Here is a 21144-nt window from a genome sequence, read left to right on the forward strand (position 1 = left end):
ATCCTTTTAATGTACTGTTGAATCCTATTGGCTAGTATTTTGTTGAGTATTTTCGCATCTGTGTTCATCAAGGATATCGGTCTATAGCTCTCTTTTTTGGTGGGATCCTTGTCTGGTTTTGGGATCAAGGTGATGCTGGCCTCATAAAATGAGTTTGGAAGTTTTCCTTCCATTTCTATTTTTTGGAACAGTTTCAGGAGAATAGGAATTAGTTCTTCTTTAAATGTTTGGTAGAATTCCCCCGGGAAGCCGTCTGGCCCTGGGCTTTTGTTTGTTTGGAGATTTTTAATGACTGTTTCAATCTCCTTACTGGTTATGGGTCTGTTCAGGCTTTCTATTTCTTCCTGGCTCAGTTGTGGTAGTTTATATGTTTCTAGGAATGCATCCATTTCTTCCAGATTGTCAAATTTATTGCCGTAGAGTTGCTCATAGTATGTTCTTATAATAGTTTGTATTTCTTTGGTGTTAGTTGTGATCTGTCCTCTTTCATTCATGATTTTATTTATTTGGGTCCTTTCTCTTTTCTTTTTGATAAGTCGGGCCAGGGGTTTATCAATTTTATTAATTCTTTCAAAGAACCAGCTCCTAGTTTCGTTGATTTGTTCTATTGTTTTTTTGGTTTCTATTTCATTGATTTCTGCTCTGATCTTTATGATTTCTCTTCTCCTGCTGGGCTTAGGGTTTCTTTCTTGTTCTTTCTCCAGCTCCTTTAGGTGTAGGGTTAGGTTGTGTACCTGAGACCTTTCTTGTTTCTTGAGAAAGGCTTGTACCGCTATATATTTTCCTCTCAGGACTGCCTTTGTTGTGTCCCACAGATTTTGAACCGTTGTATTTTCATTATCATTTGTTTCCATGATTTTTTTCAATTCTTCTTTAATTTCCCGGTTGACCCATTCATTCTTTAGAAGGATACTGTTTAGTCTCCATGTATTTGGGTTCTTTCCAAACTTCCTTTTGTGGTTGAGTTCTAGCTTTAGAGCATTGTGGTCTGAAAATATGCAGGGAATGATCCCAATCTTTTGATACCGGTTGAGTCCTGATTTAGGACCGAGGATGTGATCTATTCTGGAGAATGTTCCATGTGCACTAGAGAAGAATGTGTATTCTGTTGCTTTGGGATGAAATATTCTGAATATATCTGTGATGTCCATCTGGTCCAGTGTGTCGTTTAAGGCCTTTATTTCCTTGCTGATCTTTTGCTTGGATGACCTGTCCATTTCAGTGAGGGGAGTGTTAAAGTCCCCTACTATTATTGTATTATTGTTGATGTGTTTCTTTGATTTTGTTATTAATTGGTTTATATAGTTGTCTGCTCCCACATTGGGGGCGTAGATATTTAAAATTGTTAAATCTTCTTGTTGGACAGACCCTTTGAGTATGATATAGTGTCCTTCCTCATCTCTTATTATAGTCTTTGGCTTAAAATCTAATTGATCTGATATAAGGATTGCCACTCCTGCTTTCTTCTGATGTCCATTAGCATGGTAAATTCTTTTCCACCCCCTCACTTTAAATCTGGAGGTGTCTTCGGGCTTAAAATGTGTTTCTTGGAGGCAACATATAGATGGGTTTTGTTTTTTTATCCATTCTGATACCCTGTGTCTTTTGACAGGGGCATTTAGCCCATTCACATTCAGGGTAACTATTGAGAGATATGAATTTAGTGCCATTGTATTGCCTGTAAGGTGACTGTTACTGTATATGGTCTCTGTTCCTTTCTGATCTACCACTTGTAGGCTCTCTCTTTGCTTAGAGGACCCCTTTCAATATTTCCTGTAGAGCTGGTTTGGTATTTGCAAATTCTTTCAGTTGTTGTTTGTTCTGGAAGCTTTTACTCTCTCCTTCTATTTTCAATGATAGCCTAGCTGGATATAGTATTCTTGGCTGCATGTTTTTCTCGTTTAGTGCTCTGAAAATATCATGCCAGCTCTTTCTGGCCTGCCAGGTCTCTGTGGATAAGTCAGCTGCCAATCTAATATTTTTACCATTGTATGTTACAGACTTCTTTTCCCGGGCTGCTTTCAGGATTTTCTCTTTGTCATTGAGACTTGTAAATTTTACTATTAGGTGACGGGGTGTGGGCCTATTCTTATTGATTTTGAGGGGCATTCTGTGAACCTCCTGAATTTTGATGCTCGTTCCCTTTGCCATATTGGGGAAATTCTCCCCAATAATTCTCTCCAGTATACCTTCTGCTCCCCTCTCACTTTCTTCTTCTTCTGGAATCCCAATTATTCTAATGTTGTTTCGTCTTATGGTGTCACTTATCTCTCGAATTCTCCCCTCGTGGTCCAGTAGCTGTTTGTCCCTCTTTTGCTCAGCTTCTTTATTCTCTGTCATTTGGTCTTCTATATCACTAATTCTTTCTTCTGCCTCATTTATCCTAGCAGTTAGAGCCTCCATTTTTGATTGCACCTCATTAATAGCTTTTTTGATTTCACCTTGGTTAGATTTTAGTTCTTTTATTTCTCCAGAAAGGGCTTTTATATCTCTCGAGAGGGTTTCTCTAATATCTTCCATGCCTTTTTCGAGCCCGGCTAGAACCTTGAGAATTGTCATTCTGAACTCTAGATCTGACATATTACCGATGTCTGTATTGATTAGGTCCCTAGCCTTTGGTACTGCCTCTTGTTCTTTTTTTTGTGTTGAATTTTTACGTCTTGTCATTTTGTCCAGATAAGAGTAAATGAAGGGGCAAGTAAAATACTAAAAGGGTGGCAACAACCCCAGGAAAATATGCTTTAGCCAAATTAGAAGAGATCCAAAATCGTGAGTGGGGAGAAAGGGGATAAAAAGAGGTTCAAAAAGGAAGAAAGAAAAAAAAAAAAAAAAGAAAAGAAAAAAAAAAAAGAAAAGAAAAGAATTTTTAAAAAAAGAATACACCTTTCAGAAAGTGGTTGTTTTTCTGTTTCTAGAATTGCTGTTCTTCTTCTCTTCGATCTGCCGATGGATTTTCAGGTGTTTGCAATCTTTAGATAAGCTATCTAGCTGATCTCCGGCTAGCTGAAGCAGTCTCAGCTTGCTACTTCTCCGCCATCTTGACTCCTTTCCAAGTTTATATTGATATTCAATTCCACATCAATACAGACTTATATTTAGGTTACCATACACTGAAGCAAAACCCACTATTCTTTTTCTAAATTTCTGTTACTATTTATTCAATTGCTTAAGTTTTGTGTACTCTTTTCTAGATGGATATCAGGATGATCCTCAATTATGTAAAATAAAAATATTATCTAGAAGATCAGTAAAGCTGCCCCAACCCACTGGAGTCATGCATTGCTGTGGGTTAGGCTTCTCTTGGGCTGAGTTTGGGTAGATTACAAAGGGTAAACTTAGTTACCTTGAGACAAGACAAAGTTTGAGTTACATTTTCAGTTCCTTATCGACCTGTGCTTCAGAAATCCTTTGGGTAGTTCTGGTCAGCTTGGACAGATGGCAAGTTTATGGAGTTCAGGTGTAATTTGCTTCACACGCACCTGATCCCAGCCTTCCCTTTCACTGCTGAATTTCCTCCCTTAGGGATTTATTTGCTTACTTCTTCACAGTTGGCTGTATTCTGGGAAAATGAAAGGAATGCAAATGATAGACTTCTAAGCAAAATGCACCTCTCCCCCTCCTTTTTTTTAACTTACGCCCCTTTAATTCCCCCCAACCACCTCCCCACTTTCACATCACCAGATTTAAGATCTGGGAGTCAAGTAAGAGAAAAATACTCAAAAAAGGATAGAATTGATGAGTTCAAGGTTATGGAATTATTCCCATATAGAAATGTTTGGTTGGAAATTGGAAAAAATTAAAACCATAGGTACACAGATGTATAGTTACTAGAATAAAATTATATATAATAGATAGATTTTAACTTGTAATAGGATAATATAAAATCTTTTACCCGAAGTGCCAGGTGGTATCTCTAATCAGATTATACCCATTCCAGGTGGGTGCACAAGGACAAGAACTGGTCCCTTTCTATAAATCACTGGCTGATAATGAAGTCTTTTCCATGTGCTCAAGTGCAAGTAAATCTTACTAGATCAAAACGAGACAGGTAAATGGAAAGCAGTATGCCTTCAGTGAAGTCGAGAGGATTTCCAAAAAAGAGAATAGTCTTGTATTAAAATTGATTACTGAGTTAGCCCCTGCATCTAATTGTTCTATACTCCTTTAGCCAGATAACTTCACATCTTTGTGTAACTTTAATACATCCATCACATGTGGCTTTGGTAGGTTATGTCTCCATAAAAGCAGGATTTGACTTTGTGATCAACTCTTTGTACTTAATAGACCACTAACCCCCTTTCTATGCCAAGCAACAGAAAAAAAATGGCCAAACTTGCCAACCTTCCTTTTGCCACAGAGGTTCTCATTGTTTGTATGCTCTATATTTGCCATGGTCTGATGCCCTGCATGGCTTGTCTCAGGCCCCAGGGATCCTTGGAGGTGGCTTATGGTTCTGGGTAGTATCCAAAGTAAGCTTGGAAAGTCAGCCCCTGCCTGAAGGTCTTCTATCAGGGTTAGACATTTCCAATTCAAAAGGATCCTTAATCAGAAATGCTCTGATTGATTCAGCACTGAGAAGCAAGATGGCATGCAGTTTATGTCTCTAGAACCAGACAACCTGTGTTGCAATCCCAGCTCCCCCAACTCCTCAATATGGAATCTTAACAATTGACCTAAACTTAATGGTTTCCTCATCTGAAGAATGGTCTGCTTCGTTAAGATTGTTATGAGAATAGAATGATTAAATAAGTTAATATACGTAAGAAATATAGAATAGGGCCTAGCTTATAGTAAACGCCATTAAAATTTCAGCTAGTATTTTCCTTATTACCATTATTATTATCATTTGTATTATTGGTGGAGATAATAGTCTGCTTCCAGGACAGCTCAAAAGGTCCTATGTCAAAAATTGTTGCTCTCATTCAACCCTACCAACCTGTTAGAGCCAGGAGAGTTTGTCTGGCTTTGTTCTGATTTTAACCCAAGCCCTGAAGAAGACTCAGCCCACAGGAGCTGAATTAAATCCTCAGAAGACAGTGTGTGGGTGCCGAGGGATTGATAAGTCTTTCTACTCCTTGGACCTGAGTTTCGTTCCTTTTTTTCAGTGTTCGAATTATTGAATGTACATTAGATTATATAGCAGGGTGTTGTCAACGTAAATTTTTTAGAAAACATTTTTAAAAAATACTGAATGAGAACAGTACCAACACCAAAAAGCTGACCTAACATGTCACATTTCTGGGCAAATTACTTTCTTTCTCTGAGCTTTGGTTTTCTCACTGATACAATGAGAGTTAAGAATTAGCAAATCTTGTAGACCTTGTGGCTCTACTATTTTAAACATTCTCAAGGTTCAAATTAGACCCTTCTTTGGGGAAAATAAGTTAAGTATATTGGGGCAGTTTACAGCACACAAATACTTTCCATGTATCCACACAAATAAAAGTATTTGGTTTAGTTTGATGATTAAATTTTATTATTAATGAATAGCCCTTCCTTCTCTTTTTGTTAAGAAAACTTTTTTCATAGTATAACAAGTACTGACTTGATAGCATCTTTTTCATTTTCACCATTCTTATGAGTGTGTAGTGGTACTCACTGTGGTTTTAATTTGCATTTCTCTGATGACCAATACTGTCAAATGTCTCATGATTTGGGGCCATTTAGTGTCTCTTTAAGTCTTTTGCCCACTTTTCTATTGGATTCTCTCCTTTTTCTTATTAATTAGTAGGAGTTCTAATTAATTACTTTTTTTACATGTTCTGGATACCAGTCTTTGATGGATATTTGAATTGCAAATGTCTCCTCCCTCTCTGTATCTTCCTTTTCACCCTCTTAGTGATTTTTTTTTTTCACGAATAGAAATTCATAATTTTGATGGAGTTCGTTTTATCAGTCCATAACCTTACTGGTGGTGTTCTTGACATTTTGTTTAGGAAGTCTTTGCCTACCCCAAGATCAGGAAGATATTCTCCTGTTTTCGTTTAAAAGCTTGATGTTATTTTTCATTGAAAATGGATGATTTTTGTGCATGTGTATGGTGTGAGTATTTTATTTTCCATGTGGGTATTCAATTGGCCCAGCACAACTTGTCGAAAAGATCATTTTTTTCCCTCTATATAGTACAGGTTGTTTTTGCATTAATCAAATGATTGAATATGTGTGGATCTGTTTTTGAGTTCTGTGTTTTGTTCCATTGGTCTGTTTTTTCTTCTTTGCTGATATCACATTTTCATAATTAATGCAAGTTTATAATGAATCATGCTATTTGTTAATACAAAATCTCCAAATTCGTTCTTAATTATCGTGGCTATCTTTGTCCCTTTGCATTTCTACATAACTTTTAGAATTAGCTTGTCAATTCCTATAGAGAGTCTGCTAAGATTTTGATTGGTATTGCATTGAGTCTATAGATTGTTCTGGGAAAATTTGTCATCTTCATTATGTTGACTCTTTCAGTCAGTTACGTGGATCTCTCCCTTTTCACCTCCACCCCCTATTTTAGGTGGTCTTTAATTTGTTTTAGTGATGTACTGTGGTTTGCAGTGTAGTGTCTTGCACATCTTTCACTGGATTTATTTCTACATATTTGACATTGTATGATGTTAGTGTAAGTGATATTTTGCATTTCATTTTTTAAATGTTTGTCACAGGCTTATTGAAATGACCTTTTATATACATAACCATGTTGAAATACTTAATTAAAGTTTAATATATTTTTATAATCTTTATATATATTCCTTATATGTATACATATATTTATTTTTTTTAATTTTTTCTCCCCTTATTCTGAATAGCACCTTTAAAACAATATTGAATAGAAGTGGTGATAGTAGACATACTTACTCTCAATCTCAAAATAAAAGCATAAACTTTCAATATGTCTCCAATAAGAATAATATTTACTATATATTTTATAGCTCTAAAAAATAACTGAAGAAGTTCCCTTCTATTCCCAGTGTGCTAAGAGTTTTCTTCTTTCAAAAACACAAAGGGAAGATATCTGTGTCTATTGTATCTGTTAAGCATCTGCCTTTGACTCTGGTCATGATCCCAGAGTCCTGTGTCTGTGTCCTGCGTCAGGCTCCTTGCTCAATTGGGAGCCTGCTTTCTCCTTTCCCTCTGCCCCTTCCCTGCTTGTGCTCTGTCTCTCTGACAAATAAATAAATAAAAATCTTTAAAAACACAAATGGGTTTTGAATTTTTTAAAAAGATTGTATTTATTTAACAGAGAGCAAGAGAGAGAGCTTGAGAAGGGAGAAGGTCAGAAGGAGAAGCAGACTCCCCTCAGAGCTGGAAGCCCGATGTGGAACTTGATCCTGGGACTCCAAGATCATGACCTGAGCCGAAAATAGTTGCATAACCAACTGAGCCTCCCAAGTGCCCCTGGGTTTTGAATTTTATCCACTGCCTTTTTTTGCATCTATGTATAATTTTTCTCTTTTCATCTATGAGATATATGCCATTGATTGAATTTAATAAAATCTACTTGGTTGTGATATATTATCTTTTTATTTTTATTTATTTATTTTTTAAAGATTTATTTATTTGACAGACAGAGATCACAAGTAGGCAGAGAGAGGAGGAAGCAGGCTCCTTGCTGAGCAGAGAGCTCCATGTAGGGCTCGATCCCTAGAACCTTGGGATCATGACCTGAGCCAAAGGCAGAGGCTTTAACTCACTGAGCCACCCAGGTGCCCCTATTATCTTTTAAATATATCATTATATTCTATTTATAATATACATATATTTGTGTGTATTTGGAATTTTTGAATCTATGCTCATAAAAAATTGCCTATAATTTTCTTTCTCTCTATTATTCTTGTTATACTTTATATGACAGTTGTGTGGACTTGTTAAAATGAAGAGATTAAATAAGATCAGTGTTCTTTATTCCTAAAATATGTGAAAGAATTTGCCAGTAAAACCATCTGACCCTGGAGACTTTTTTTGTGGGGAGTTTTAAAAAAGTTTTTTTAAGTTATTATTTTAAATATTTTTAAATCATTTAATATTTCAATTATTTTTATTATTTTAAATTATTATTTCAAATATTTTTAAAATTATTATTATTTATAATAGATAAAGGACTATTCAGATTTTATACATTATCATTTATATTATCAGTTTTTAAGTATATTTTTTAGCAACTGATCATTCCATCCCATTTTTCAAATTTACTGGGGAAAAACATTTATGTCATCTTAATACTTTCTAATAACAACGGAGTCTATAGTGTTGTATACTTTTCTGCTTCTGTTATTGTTTATCTGTGTGGTTTTTTCTTGTTTTCTTGATCAGTCTCACTGGAGTTCTATTAAATCTATTAATCTTTTATTTTTATTTTGTATCTGTGCCTATTTCATTAATTTCTACTTTTCAAAAATTTCTTTCCCTTAACTTTATTTGGCTTGATTTGCTATTCTTTCTCTATCTTCCCAAGCTGACTTGGGAAGCTTTTTTTTTTTTGTTAATGTATGCATATAATACTTCAATTTTACTATAATCATTTATTTTAGCTACAAAGTATTGATATTTTGTTCCTTTATTAATATTCAGTTTTAAATTTTTCTAATTTTGTTGGATTTTTTTTGACCTATGAGTTATTTAGATGTATATTTTTGAATTTTCAAATGGTAATTTTGTAGTTTTTTTTTTCTCCATTATTAATAAGTCAAGCTTAATTTCACTGTGGTAAGAAAATATGCTCTGAAGTTTTCCATCTTTGAAGTCTGTTGAGGCTTCCTTGATCCTAAGTATAGTCAATTTGGAAAATGGTCCTCGTGCCCTTGAAAAGAATCTGAATTCTGTCATTGTTGGATGCATTTATGTTAGTATGTCAATTATGTCAATTCTGGTAGTTGTGTTTAAATTATTCTTGTTGAAGTTTTGTTCTGCTTGTTCTCTCAACTATTGAAAGAGGTATGTTAAAATCTTTCATTATGACTGTGAATTTGTCTATTTTTCTTTTAATTCTGTCAATTTTTGCTTTATATATACACACACATACACAGTTATTAGATTTTAAAATTGTTATGTGTTCTTCATTGTTTGAGCTCTTTATTAGTCTACCACCTTAATCTTAGAAGGGGTTCTTTCCTTTAAGTCTGTTTTCTCTGATGTTAGTATAGCCACTCCAGCAATATTTTGATAAACATTTGCACAATATACCTCTTTCTATAAACTGTTCTGTGGTTTTATATTTAAGGTTTCTTTTGTGAGCAGTATATAATTTTTGACCCAATCTGATAGTCTTTTAACTGACGTATTATCCATTTACATTTAATATAATTATGCTATATTTGTGTTTTTGTCATCTTACGATTTGTCTTCTATATATACCATTTATTGTTTCTTTTTTTCTCCTTTCTTGTTTATATTTTAAATTTTTATTTGACTCTTTTCTTTCTAGTAGCTTTCTACTTATAAAGTTGTCAGTATACATTACTTTACTATTCTTTTGGTGAAAACCATAGCAATTATAACATACATCCTTGCCTTATTATAATGAAACTTAATGAAAGTCACTACTTTTGCCACTTTCCCAGTAATGCTAGGACCTTAAATACTTTAACTCCATTTACCCCCTTATGTCTTTCACCTTATTTTTGTCATAAAATTATATTCTACATAATTTTAAACTCCACAATATATTTAGTATCATTTTATAGAGTTAATGTTGGCTTATACATAGTTACAGAATTACTTTTCATAGTGTTCTTTGTTCCTCACTGCATTCCTTCTTTCTGCCTGGGATCAATTTTCTTCAAGTGGAAGAATTCCTTCTTAGGATTGTTTTTAGTGCTATCCTGCTGGCAATGACTTCTCTCAATTTTTGCTTGTCTAAAAATGTCTTTATTTGGGGCACTTGGGTGGCTCAGTCATTAAGTGGCTGCCTTTGGCTCAGGTCATGATCCAAGGGTCCTGGGATCAAGCCCCACATCAGGGTCCCTGTTGGGTCTGTAATCAAAGGAGTGAGACTGATACAAAGCGAAGGTCAAGCAAAGCTTTATTTCACACCAAACATCGAGAATCAAACTGACTGGCCAGGGCCATCTCTTGCAAAGAGGCGACCTCTCTCTGCCTCACAGACTAGCTTTTTTTTTTTTTTTTTTTAAAGATTTTATTTATTTATTTGACAGAGAGAGAGAGATCACAAGTAGGCAGAGAGAGGCAGAGAGAGGAAGGGAAGCAGGCTCCCTGCCTAGCAGAAAGCCCGATGTGGGGCTCCATCCCAGGACCCTGGGATCATGACCTGAGCTGAAGGCAGAGGCCTTAACCCACTGAGCCACCCAGGTGCCCCTCACAGACAAGCTTTTAAGGGCAAAAGCCATGTGGTTGGGCCTGGCCATGCACAGGTGGCCAATGAGATTATAACACACAGAGAAAGCTAGCCTATCACCTTGGTCAGATTTGGTGCCCAAAAGGCGCCCAGAGTGTGGGGCCCATACTCCTTGGTAGCTAGGTAGACAGTATGCACCCCCACTGATTGGATACCTCCACCTGGCCTGACCCACTCTTGTATTTGGGCTTTGTTACCTGGGACTGGTTTACTTGTTTTTAAGTAAGTCCCCTGGGTAGAAGAGGGACAGGGACAGTTTAAGTTTTACTGTATAAACAACAAAATCACTGTTTAACCGGATGGAATCGCTCTGGCTAAATAGGCCCTTACAGTCCCTGCTTGGTGGGAAGCCTGCTTCTCCCTCTTCTACTTCCACTGCTTGTGTTCCCTCTCTTGCTGTCTCTCACTCTGTCAAATAAATAAATAAAATCTTAAAAAAGAAAGTCTTTATTTCACATTTATTGAAGGAACTTTTCTGGCCTAGAAATCTAAAGATGTGCTGCGTCATGTTAATAGTCATATTAATAGTTGTAAAGATGGTTACAAAATTTATTAAGCTTCAAATAATTTTCATAATTTATAATATTTATATTGATCTTGGTGTTTTTAAGTCATGATCAGGGGATTTCTCCTAACATTCCCCTTCTTTCTAGTATTCTGTAATGAAAGTAGTCCAGAATTTTGGAAGGAAAAATACTTTTGACCTTGATCAAGCCTTTTAACTTTTTAAAAGCCAGTTTCCTCTGTATAAAATGGGAAAAATAGAGTGGCTGTATGTCACTGTGAACTTTTGAGGTTCTGTTGGGTTTTGTATGGAAGTGCTTTACAATATGTAAAATACCAATTAGTTGGAATTTTTTAGTGTCGTTGTTCTTTACTGAAACAAAAACATCTCTTTGTATTCAGTATATATCCAGAATTCTCTTACCAGTGCACATTTTTATAATATCCACAAAATGGTTAAAATTATAGTGTTCATGTATATATTTATTTATACATGCACTGCCTTTTATAAGAAAGTAGGACAGTGTTAAAAGTTACCTAAAACAGAACTTACACAAGTTTGGTTTTAAATTTATTTCTGATTTTTCAAGCAACTAACGTGAAAAAGGAGATCTGGCTGGTTACACAATTCATAATACTCATAATATTAAAAATAATTCATTAATTTAATAGAAGTACTATTCTTTTTTAGTATACTTAGTTCAGGCAGCAATTTCCCCCTTTTCTTAATGATGCTGAGTTATTTAAAAGATTATTCTGCTGGTTTAGAGGTTACTGATTTGCATGGTTAATCCAAATCAGTGTTGGACTGATCTAGAATTTTAATATTCTGCTTCATACGCTCAAAGGGAGAATTATACATTTTAATGTGAGCTACAAGTAGCTGCTTTTCCACCCTACTTGCAAATGGATTCTATTCAGAAAACTAATAAAGAATGCCAGTTTCCTTTTCAAATGCTTGGATACACATTTGAAGGTTAAGCTGATAAATTAAAATTTTATTTTGCATATCTAGTATTAACAAAACTGCCTTAGAAAAATATTTAGCTGTGTTTTATTTTTCCTTCATAGAGGTTCCTTACTACATTGATCAAATGTTTATTTTCCTTCCTGTGTGCAGACATATTCCTGTTGTTTTGTTTCTGCTCTGACAAAGAAGTGGTCATTCAGACTTATATTTTGTAGGTTTTTTTTTTTTTCATTTTTCCCTCTTTATTTATTAAATGTGTATCTAAATGGAAAAAAAAGTATAGAACTGAAGCTTTTAAACAATCAAAGGGTATATTAGTGTCTCATAAGCAATGACATGACACATCTGAGGTTTTGTACAGTGATCAGATTTAAAATAGGACATTTGTTCCTTATTTAAATTCTTTGACTTTGTCTTTAGGTCTCTGGCATGCATTTTATATGAGATGTGCTGCATGAATCATGCATTCACTGGCTCCAATTTCTTGTCCATTGTTTTAAAAATCGTTGAAGGTGACACGCCTTCTCTCCCCAAGAGATATCCAAGAGAACTGAATGCCATCATGGAACGGTATGGAAATAAATATATTGCCACAGAAGCAATTTTAAATTGTACTTATATCTTAGTTCATTTGAAAAATAATTTTCTTCTTAAACATTACAGCATGTTGAACAAGAGTCCTTCACTGAGACCATCTGCAATGGAAATTTTAAAAATCCCTTACATTGATGAACAGCTACAGGTATTTAAAATGAAAGGCATACTGGGAAACATGTATTAGCATTTATATACATTGGAGAACTTGAAGATAGGCTGAGGGAATAAGATGCATTAAGAATCAGTCAGAAAGGAGAGAAAAAAGATTTTTTTTTTTTAAAAGCTGAAGGAAATTATTAGTCAGACAATCTCTTTGCAAAAGCTGGTATGTGAACTCCCATTCCCCAAAGCCCCAGATATGAGAAGTTAGGGTTGTAATTTTCTGCCTAAACTCAACATCTGCCCTTAGAGCTTTTTGGTTTACAAATCTTACCTCAATACTTTGTAAATGTATCCCTGCTAGGACAAGAATGTATCACTAATAAGGTAAAATCTGGGGTTTTCACTGAGTCTTTACTATTCCTCTCTGTAAAGTTTGGCAGGTGAGTAAACATAACACCAGGCAAGGTGGGCACAAGGCAAGATTTATTAAAGACACTCTCCGGTGAAGTTTCAGGGCCCACGAGAAGGGGAGCCAGGAAAGTCGAGCCAGGAGAAGGTGGGCACCCTCGGGCGAGGTTCCTCAACTCCGGAAAGTGGAGTGGGGGAAGTCACACTGGGAGGGAGTTGGGGGGGTGTCTTTTATAGGGCCAAGGCAGAGCATGGGCTCACATCCATATTTGGTGATCAGAAGGTATGGGGTGAGGGCTCCTGATAACTCCTGTTTCCTGCATAGGTATCGGGTTACCTATGGAGATGTGACCTGGGCGTACACCCTTTTGGTGGGAGAGTCTAGGGTTAAGGAAGGCGATGGGGAGGAGACTGGAAGATGGCGGCCCCGGTGGTCATTTCTGTTGTTCCTCTTGCATTCCCGGAACCGCCGACCCAACACCCTCCTTTCTTATATATCTTAATCATACTTTCATTGATTAGGTAAGTTTGTTTTCCTGTAGATTAGAAATTTTGTTGCGAAGAATCTACCTCTCGTGGTAAGAAAAAAAGCAAAGGGTACTTCTTGGAGGGTTTGTTTGTTTGTTTTTAGGCTTTTACAATTACCTCAGGCAAATTTCCTTGAATTTTATGATAGTTTTAAGTAGACCCATAAAGCAGTCATTCACCTTCAAAGATGGTCACACATTTTCTCTGCATCCAGTTCAAAGTTGGCAGGAAACAAGGATGCTGACTTGGTGTGTCTTCATCAGTGGAGTGCTGAGCACAGTGCTGATGCTGGAGGTGCTGAAAGGAAAGGAACAGCTATGGCTCCTGTCCTTTTGCAGCTTGGCTGCTAGTAAGAAGTCTCAGTACCCAAGAAAGGCTAATTACACATTATCAGGAGCACTAGGCAGGACGCTATAAAATAAGGGAAGGGAATAATGTCTTTGGTGGTCAAAGAAAGAGTAGGTAAGGGTTCTCTACCAGTGAGATAGTGGGAAGCAGCGAGACATGTAAGGAGCCTGCAAGAGGGTTGGAACCACAGAGAATTAGCTGGGACAAAGGCCTGAATCAGGTTATGTTTCTAGATGGAGACAAAGAGGGGAGGGGTCTTAGGCAACAATGTGCCCTCTGGAGAAGCCCCTGAGGAAGTGGGGTAATAAGCAGGACTGGAAGGAAAGTGCCAAAAGTTCCTTGGTACTGAGTTCTCTTGGTGTGTAACTTTCACTATGCAAAACCAGCTCCACTAGCTCAAGGGCAGGCCTTTGAAAAGACACCTAGGTGCTAACTGTTGGGATCAAAATCACATTGAATGGGCTGTGAGCAGACCAAAAAAAAAAAAGTTAAAAGGAATCCAAGGAGATCGGCTGGGACTAGGATGACGCAAGTGAGGCATTTGCCCTGGGTCACAATTAGAGTGGACACCAAAAACTCAGTAATCAGGATAAATATCATTTTAGTGCAGTGTTTAAAAAATTAAACATTTTTAGCATCCAAATTAATGCTAAAAATCCCTGGTAACAAAATATCAAAGGTTCACAGGCAGCATCCAACAAGGCTAGGATTAGGGTGATGGAAGTGAGGTAGTAGAATGGTACAGGTTCAGGGTTGGACCCTGTCTTTATCTTTGTTTTCTGTCTTTATTTAAACTTTTATTTTTTTTTTTTTTGTAATCAGTTAGCAGTTATGTTAGTTTCAGGTGTACATTAAGGCAATTCACCAATTGTATGTGTTATGCCCCCCCACAAAATGGGTCAGTGATTAAAGGAGCGAGACTGATATAAAGCGAAGGTCAAGCAAAGCTTTATTTCGCGCCAAGCATCAAGAACCAAACCGACCGGCCAGGGCCTCCCCTCTTACAGAGAGGGCAACCCTTCTCTGTTTCACAGACTAGCTTTTTAGGGCAAAGGCCATGCGGTTGGGCCTGGCCACGCACAGCTGACCAATGAAACTGTAACACACACACACACACACACACACACACACACACACACACACACGGAGAAAGCTGCACAGTCATGCTAGCTGACCAATTGAATTACAATTTACCCTAGTAGACATTTGAACCAGCCTATCACCTTGGTCAGAACTGGCGCCCAAAAGGTGCCCAAAGGGCGGGGCCCATACTCCTTGGTAACTAGGGAGACAGTATGTGCCCCCCACTGATCAGATGTCTCCACCTGGCCTGACCCACCCTTGTATTTGAGCTTTGTTACCTGGGGCTGGTTTCTGGGACTTGTTTTTAAGTAAGTGCCCTGGGGGAAGGGAAGCAGGGATGGTTTAAGGGTTAAACAATGTTATTGTTTTAACCTTGATGGAAGCCTCTGGCTAAATAGGTCCTTACAGTATGCTTGACAAGTGCTCCTTAAGTGCAGTCTTAATTCCCTCCCCCTATTTCACCCATCCCCTCACCTGCCTGGCAATCTTCAGTTTGTTCTCTGTATTTGAGTTTGTTTTTGTTTTTGTTTTTTATTTGTTGTTTTTCTGTCTCTTTTTTCATTTGTCCATTTGTTTTGTTTCTTAAATTCCACATATGAGTGAGATTGCATGGTATTTGTCTTCCTCTGACTGACTTTTTTCACCTAGCATTATACCCTCTAGAGTCATCCATGTTATTGCAAGTGGCAAGATTTAAATGTTTCATGTTGTATTCTCCATGGCTTTTTGGTATTCATTTTGATTTTTTATAATATTGCATTAAAAATGACTTCCCTTGGTTACTGAGTCTTTTGGTGCCCTTTCAGTTTTGCACCTGAGGCGAGTGTCTCGCTTGTCTCAGCCTAGTCCTGGCCTTGGGAGTGGGAACACTGTCCAGTGCCCAAAGAAGCAAATTGAGGAGGTCTTGTTTGTTCTTGGAGCTGAGGAGAGGCCTGCCTGTGGTGGGTAGCAGGGAGTGAGAGAATAGGAAGTGAGTGCCAGATGAAGCTGGAGCCTGCAACCAACCCCCCCACCCAAGACTTTGCAGCATAAGCTACCCTGCAACGTTTGGTATCTTATTTATCAAAGAAAAGTAGTTACCAGTGGGTTTTGTTTTCAAACTTTCAGGTATGGTCAATAACACTGCACATCAGAAAAGGCCCCTGGTAGTTCGCTGCCCTTTCATTTCTGAATTGGAGTATATAAAATGTGTCAGGGTTGTTCTTTTTTCCAGCACCTGATGTGTAGATATTCAGAAATGACTCTGGAAGACAAGAATATGAATTGTCAGAAGGAGGCTGCTCAGATAATTAATGCCATGTAAGTAAATTGCTTTGTTTTTAAAAAGCCCATTGATCATAATGTTAAATGCATTTGTCTTTAAAAATCTATTAGTGCTAAGCTGACTGCACAGAGTATCCTAGAATTTACTGAAGTCTTGCCAAGAAATTAAGGAGCTTCAGTAACTTGGCATTCCAAAGCCCCTTTGCCCCAGGTGGTAGCAAATTGAGATTATAAAAGTTTTAAACAACTGCACAGCTTACAGATCTGCAGGGTAGCTCTGCAGTTGCCTTGTAAGTATGCAGAGAAATTAATATCTCAAACATTTAGTGATAGTTATGCTAGTGAGCCTTCCATATTAAGCATAAATGGTTTTCACATGTTGTTTGTTTAACAGGAACTGGCAGAGTATCTATTGAGAAGACAACACTGTGAAGTCCTTAGGACAATAAGAAATAAGCCAAAATTTACTTCCCTGAGATATACATATGAACTAGAAAATGTCTTTTTCATAAACATAATTATTTCTTGACGTAACGTCTCTCTCCTACCTTAATCAAAATTTCTGTGCTATACCATTCAAGAATACTTAGTGACTTCAGAACAGCCATGTATAGCTGTGCAGTTGTGGACTGCACAACTCAAGGGGTTATATAAAGACCAAATCTATAATTTGCTGAGGAACCCTATGTCATTTTATAAAGACCCCATGAGAATGGCAGCCCCTCCCCAGAGCTGTGGAAGGCAGTAGGTGAGAACAATAGCCCTCTTTAGCCTAATCAAGACCAAATAACATAAATGTGCTTCTCTGACACTCAGTCCAGCGCTTTCTCAGGTGCACTGTGTTTGTTTTCCAATTTCACATTCAAACAGAAAAAACTCGTTCATCAAAGATAGTTTTCATTTAATGCATGCTCTCCATTTAAAATACCTTGCACGTCAGGGCCTAATGTTTGAGGTATGCTCCTATCACCTAATTTTCTTAGGTTGCTAATTATTCTTTCAAGAATGCCTGGAATTCTGATTTTGTTTTATTTTAAACTGAGGTGTGAAAATATTATGCTAATTTTAACTACCGTTTTGTACTGCAGATGTGACACTGTTTACCTGACAGTGCTTACAATTAAAGTGTGCCACAGGCTGATCCTTTGTATGGTCTTCCACATTATGAAATATTGATTTCAAATTGTCACTTTTTTTCTCAATCTATGACTGTGTTTCAAGGAGCTTTGTTTGGTTTTACAAAATAAGGGATGTATATTCCAGAAAATCGTATCTCCCCTGGAGTCTGTGGACGGTTTTCCAGAGGGATGAGAGCTGCCTACAAATGGTCATTACTGTTACACAATTAATACAAAATTAAAAAGATTAGAGTGGGAATGAAATGAAATGGAGACCTCTCCTAGGATTCTGTAATGAGGGAGCTGAGTGCAAAAGACATTCCACAGTATTGGGCCCTAACAGAGTCAGGCACAGAAACGAATGTCCTTGAGAATATGGTTGCAGACGTTTCAACACACGAGTAATGTAAGCACGTTTCTTTAACTGGAGAAAGAAGCTCCTAAATAACAATTTTAACTAACATTTTGTGGGGTGCTTGGCTTTGGTATAAGCATTTTACATGAAATAACTCATTTAAATTCACAAAAACCCTATGAATTAGGTACTATTATTATCTATTATTATTATTATTTTAATAATCATAGGGAGGTTAAATAACTTGCACAAGGGCATATACATGTAACATGGGAGCTAGGATTCAAACCCAGAGAATGTTATTAACCTGTGTGATAACCTCTGTGCCATGCTTACCTGCTGTAGGAAGCATAGAATATACAACATATTCAACAAAATTTAACTATTACAATACTACCATTCAACATATTCAACAAAATTTAACTATTACAATACTACCATTTGGGCTACTTTGATGTATCAGACACTGTACACACATCGTTTCATATAATACTAAATCCTATTCTTTACAGATGAGAAAATGGAGCTTCAGAGAGGTTCAGTAACTTGCCCAAGGCTACAGAGCTAATGAGGGGGTAGAGATGGGGTTCAAACCCTGCCTGATTCCAAAGATTAAATCCTATTTACAGGGTTGAATTAGCACCAGTACATTTACTCTTTGATGGCTAAGATTCTAATTTGTCTTACATTATGAAAACTAGTCATAGGCCATGAAATAGCAGAAATTTAGAAAGTACATAATTTGTTTTTAAACAAAAGTCTAATTTGAAAAATATTACTAATTAACCATAGTCCTGGTTGGCTCATTACCCACCCTGAGTTTATTAGTTTTTGCCTGGCCTGTCTCGAGATGCTTTCCCCATCAGTAGTGTAATGATACTTCTGTAAAATATTTGTTTAATTTTTCTGAGCGTGTTTGGGATGAGTTGCATGTGGGGGATCTTTATTATTTATAGGCAAAAAAAGATCCACCTGCAGACTCTGCAGGCGCTGTCTGAAGTGCAGAAAATGACACCAAGAGAAAGGATGCGGCTGAGGAAGCTCCAGGCAGCTGATGAGAAGGCCCGGAAGCTGAAGTAAGCTGCCCTTCCTTGGGGTACCCGTGCTCTGGCCACTTCCCAGGGCTCCAAAGGAATTGACTGAAGAAAAGCAACAGCCAAAACAGGAAAACAAAATGCACATAGGCATTATATATTTCTTTGTTTCTTCACTTACTTGTCCCCTCAAAAGATCGTTCTTCAGCCATAGATAGTTATCGGTTGCCAGCCATTATTATTGTCAGGCTTTCGGTCTTCTGTGCAAAGAAAGACTGAATGTCAGGGAGGTTATTAATGATGAAAATATAGAGTCAGCCACCAAATGAAGCCTTGTTGCTGCTGATACGTCCTAAATATGCCCCGGTGAGAGGGTGAGAAGAGTGGCTTCACTCTGTGTCCTCGCTCCCCAGATGTTTGCTGTACCCCCTCTGCCAGGAGACCTAGCGGGTGTTTGGGGAGAAGAATGTACCGCAGGCAATTGTTGGCTTTAGAAAGCAGTCCTGACACAGCTCTGCTCCGTCAAGTGAAGCCATTTGAAAACCTATGCTCTGGGCAACTCTGCTGGTGGACGATATCACTGCTAATTCAAGTATTTACAGGAAAAGAGGGAGATTCCAAAGAGCCCTAGACTCTCAGTTTCTCAAAGATTTTTCCGTTGTTAGGATATCCTAATTTTTCTCCTTTCTCTGTCAACTGTTTGGTAGCTTAGAAGCCCCAGCTAAGAAGTAAGGAGACAGAAAAGACCTGAAACTCAAATCTGTTCATTTTGTGACCTTGGTAACATATCCGAAAAAGGCTTTGGAGGTATTCTTGCACTTACAGTGCATATCATTTAGAACCAAGTGAGAATCTGTGAGACTACTTCTTTCCCCTGAACACATGCTTTCTTTAATCAGTGTGGAAAAAGATTTCTGTCGAAGTGCACCATGGGCGGTTGTGTGTTGGTAAATGTTTAACAACCACCACCTCTGGGGGTGTGGGGCTGGGAGGTGTAAATATTCCTGCAATGGCCAATTTCAGGCTACCAGTGTGGCATCATCAAATGTTCAGTTGGAAGATACATACACAGTCTGCTCTTAGGAACCAGTACAAGTTGGTTTCTGCAAACCACTGCACCACTGAGTGTGGGTTTGACTGAGAAAATATATTTACATAAATTGCTTGAGTCATTCTATCAATTAACAGTCCTGGATCTATTTCTAAGGCTTTGGGAATGGCAGTATTTCTAGGGTACCATGTCTCTTGTCATTGTTTGAGGCTAAAAGGAAAATTAAATCTCTGATAGGAACAGATCAAAAAGGCAATTTAATAATGTACATGCACATTACAAATTATATTTCATATTAAAACTTTTTTATACACAGTCATAGATCTTCCGCATGACATTCAGTATGTTTCTTATTTAAAGTCAATGGTTATAAATAAAGTTCGGTCTTAATTTTATGAATGAGTTGCATGGGATTGTTTTAAATCATTTTTTCCTAAAATTTAAGCACAGTCATGTGTTTTAGCTAGAAAACGACTCTATTGTCAGAAGGGATGTAATGTACCCACTTTATAAACAAAATTTGACTTACAGGGCTCTTCAGTGACTTTTCAAACTAAATTTAAATTAGCACACCAGTAATCATAAGAACTGAAATCTTTCTTCCAGTTTAGTAACAGGTCTATAACATTTACCTCTTCTATACTAGATGAGACAAAATGAGCTGGAGAAAAATTCCCCTTCACAGTGGTTCTCAAGTTCCTTGCATAAATTCTAGGAAATCTAACTTTCTTCTCCTTGTTTGCGGGCTTATTCATCCTGAGAGCAGTGATTGAGTTATTAATACATGTGGGGCACAGTTTGGGTGTTGGGAACAAACAGCCCTGCCATCACAGAGAAAGCACAGGGGTCCAGACTGTCTTCTTTTGCCGCGGAGTCCCACAGATCCTCATGAGGAAAGAATTCTGTGTTTTTAATATGTGTGAATCCCTAGTTTAATCACCTGATTGAAACTGGGACTTTTTTTCTGGAATGTTCAGGGACCCCTGCCTCAAAGAAATGTTATCCCCAGAAATTGGAAACTGAGAAGTACAGACAAGCTAATATTTTGTTTTATAAAACCTAAATAACTTTATTCTTGAAGCTGCCATATGACAAATGTGTATATATATCTAATTTTGAATTTCAGCGGTACATTTTAGGGATTCTAAGGATGGAGAAGGAGCCAGAGCATCATTGTGTGTGCTTTAAAAGAGAATCCAGTGGGTGCTATGCTGCATTTACCCTGATGAGGGGTAAATGGCTTCTCAACAGCCCAGTTTGCCTGTAATCACACTTACCTGCATAATATAGTTGTGGCTTTAGCAAATGCAGCTGTTTTTCTACACTCACTCTAAATTTGCAGAAAGTTTGCAGAAGAAAAATATGAAGAAAATAACAAACGAATGAAGGAGTTGAGATCTCGGAACTCGGAGCGGCTAACTGTTGGTGTACTCCATGTAAG

At 37.3% G+C, this 21144-nt stretch overlaps 1 protein-coding gene across 8 annotated transcripts in view; it reads left to right on the plus strand.

The window, feature by feature from the left end:
• NEK11 (NIMA related kinase 11) overlaps positions 1–21144 on the plus strand; it is a 254435-nt gene that overhangs the window by 97613 nt on the left and 135678 nt on the right. For 7 of the 8 annotated variants that reach the window (XM_059162590.1, XM_059162596.1, XM_059162593.1 and 4 more), the window contains 5 exons: positions 12237–12386; positions 12480–12558; positions 16096–16181; positions 18575–18694; positions 21046–21139. In XM_059162590.1, coding sequence (XP_059018573.1) covers positions 12237–12386; positions 12480–12558; positions 16096–16181; positions 18575–18694; positions 21046–21139 — 529 coding nt within the window. The remainder of the gene's footprint in view (positions 1–12236; positions 12387–12479; positions 12559–16095; positions 16182–18574; positions 18695–21045; positions 21140–21144) is intronic. The other variant, XM_059162595.1, reaches the window with a different exon arrangement.

Source organism: Mustela lutreola, chromosome 2, assembly GCF_030435805.1.
Source record: "Mustela lutreola isolate mMusLut2 chromosome 2, mMusLut2.pri, whole genome shotgun sequence".
Lineage (NCBI taxonomy): Eukaryota > Metazoa > Chordata > Mammalia > Carnivora > Mustelidae > Mustela > Mustela lutreola.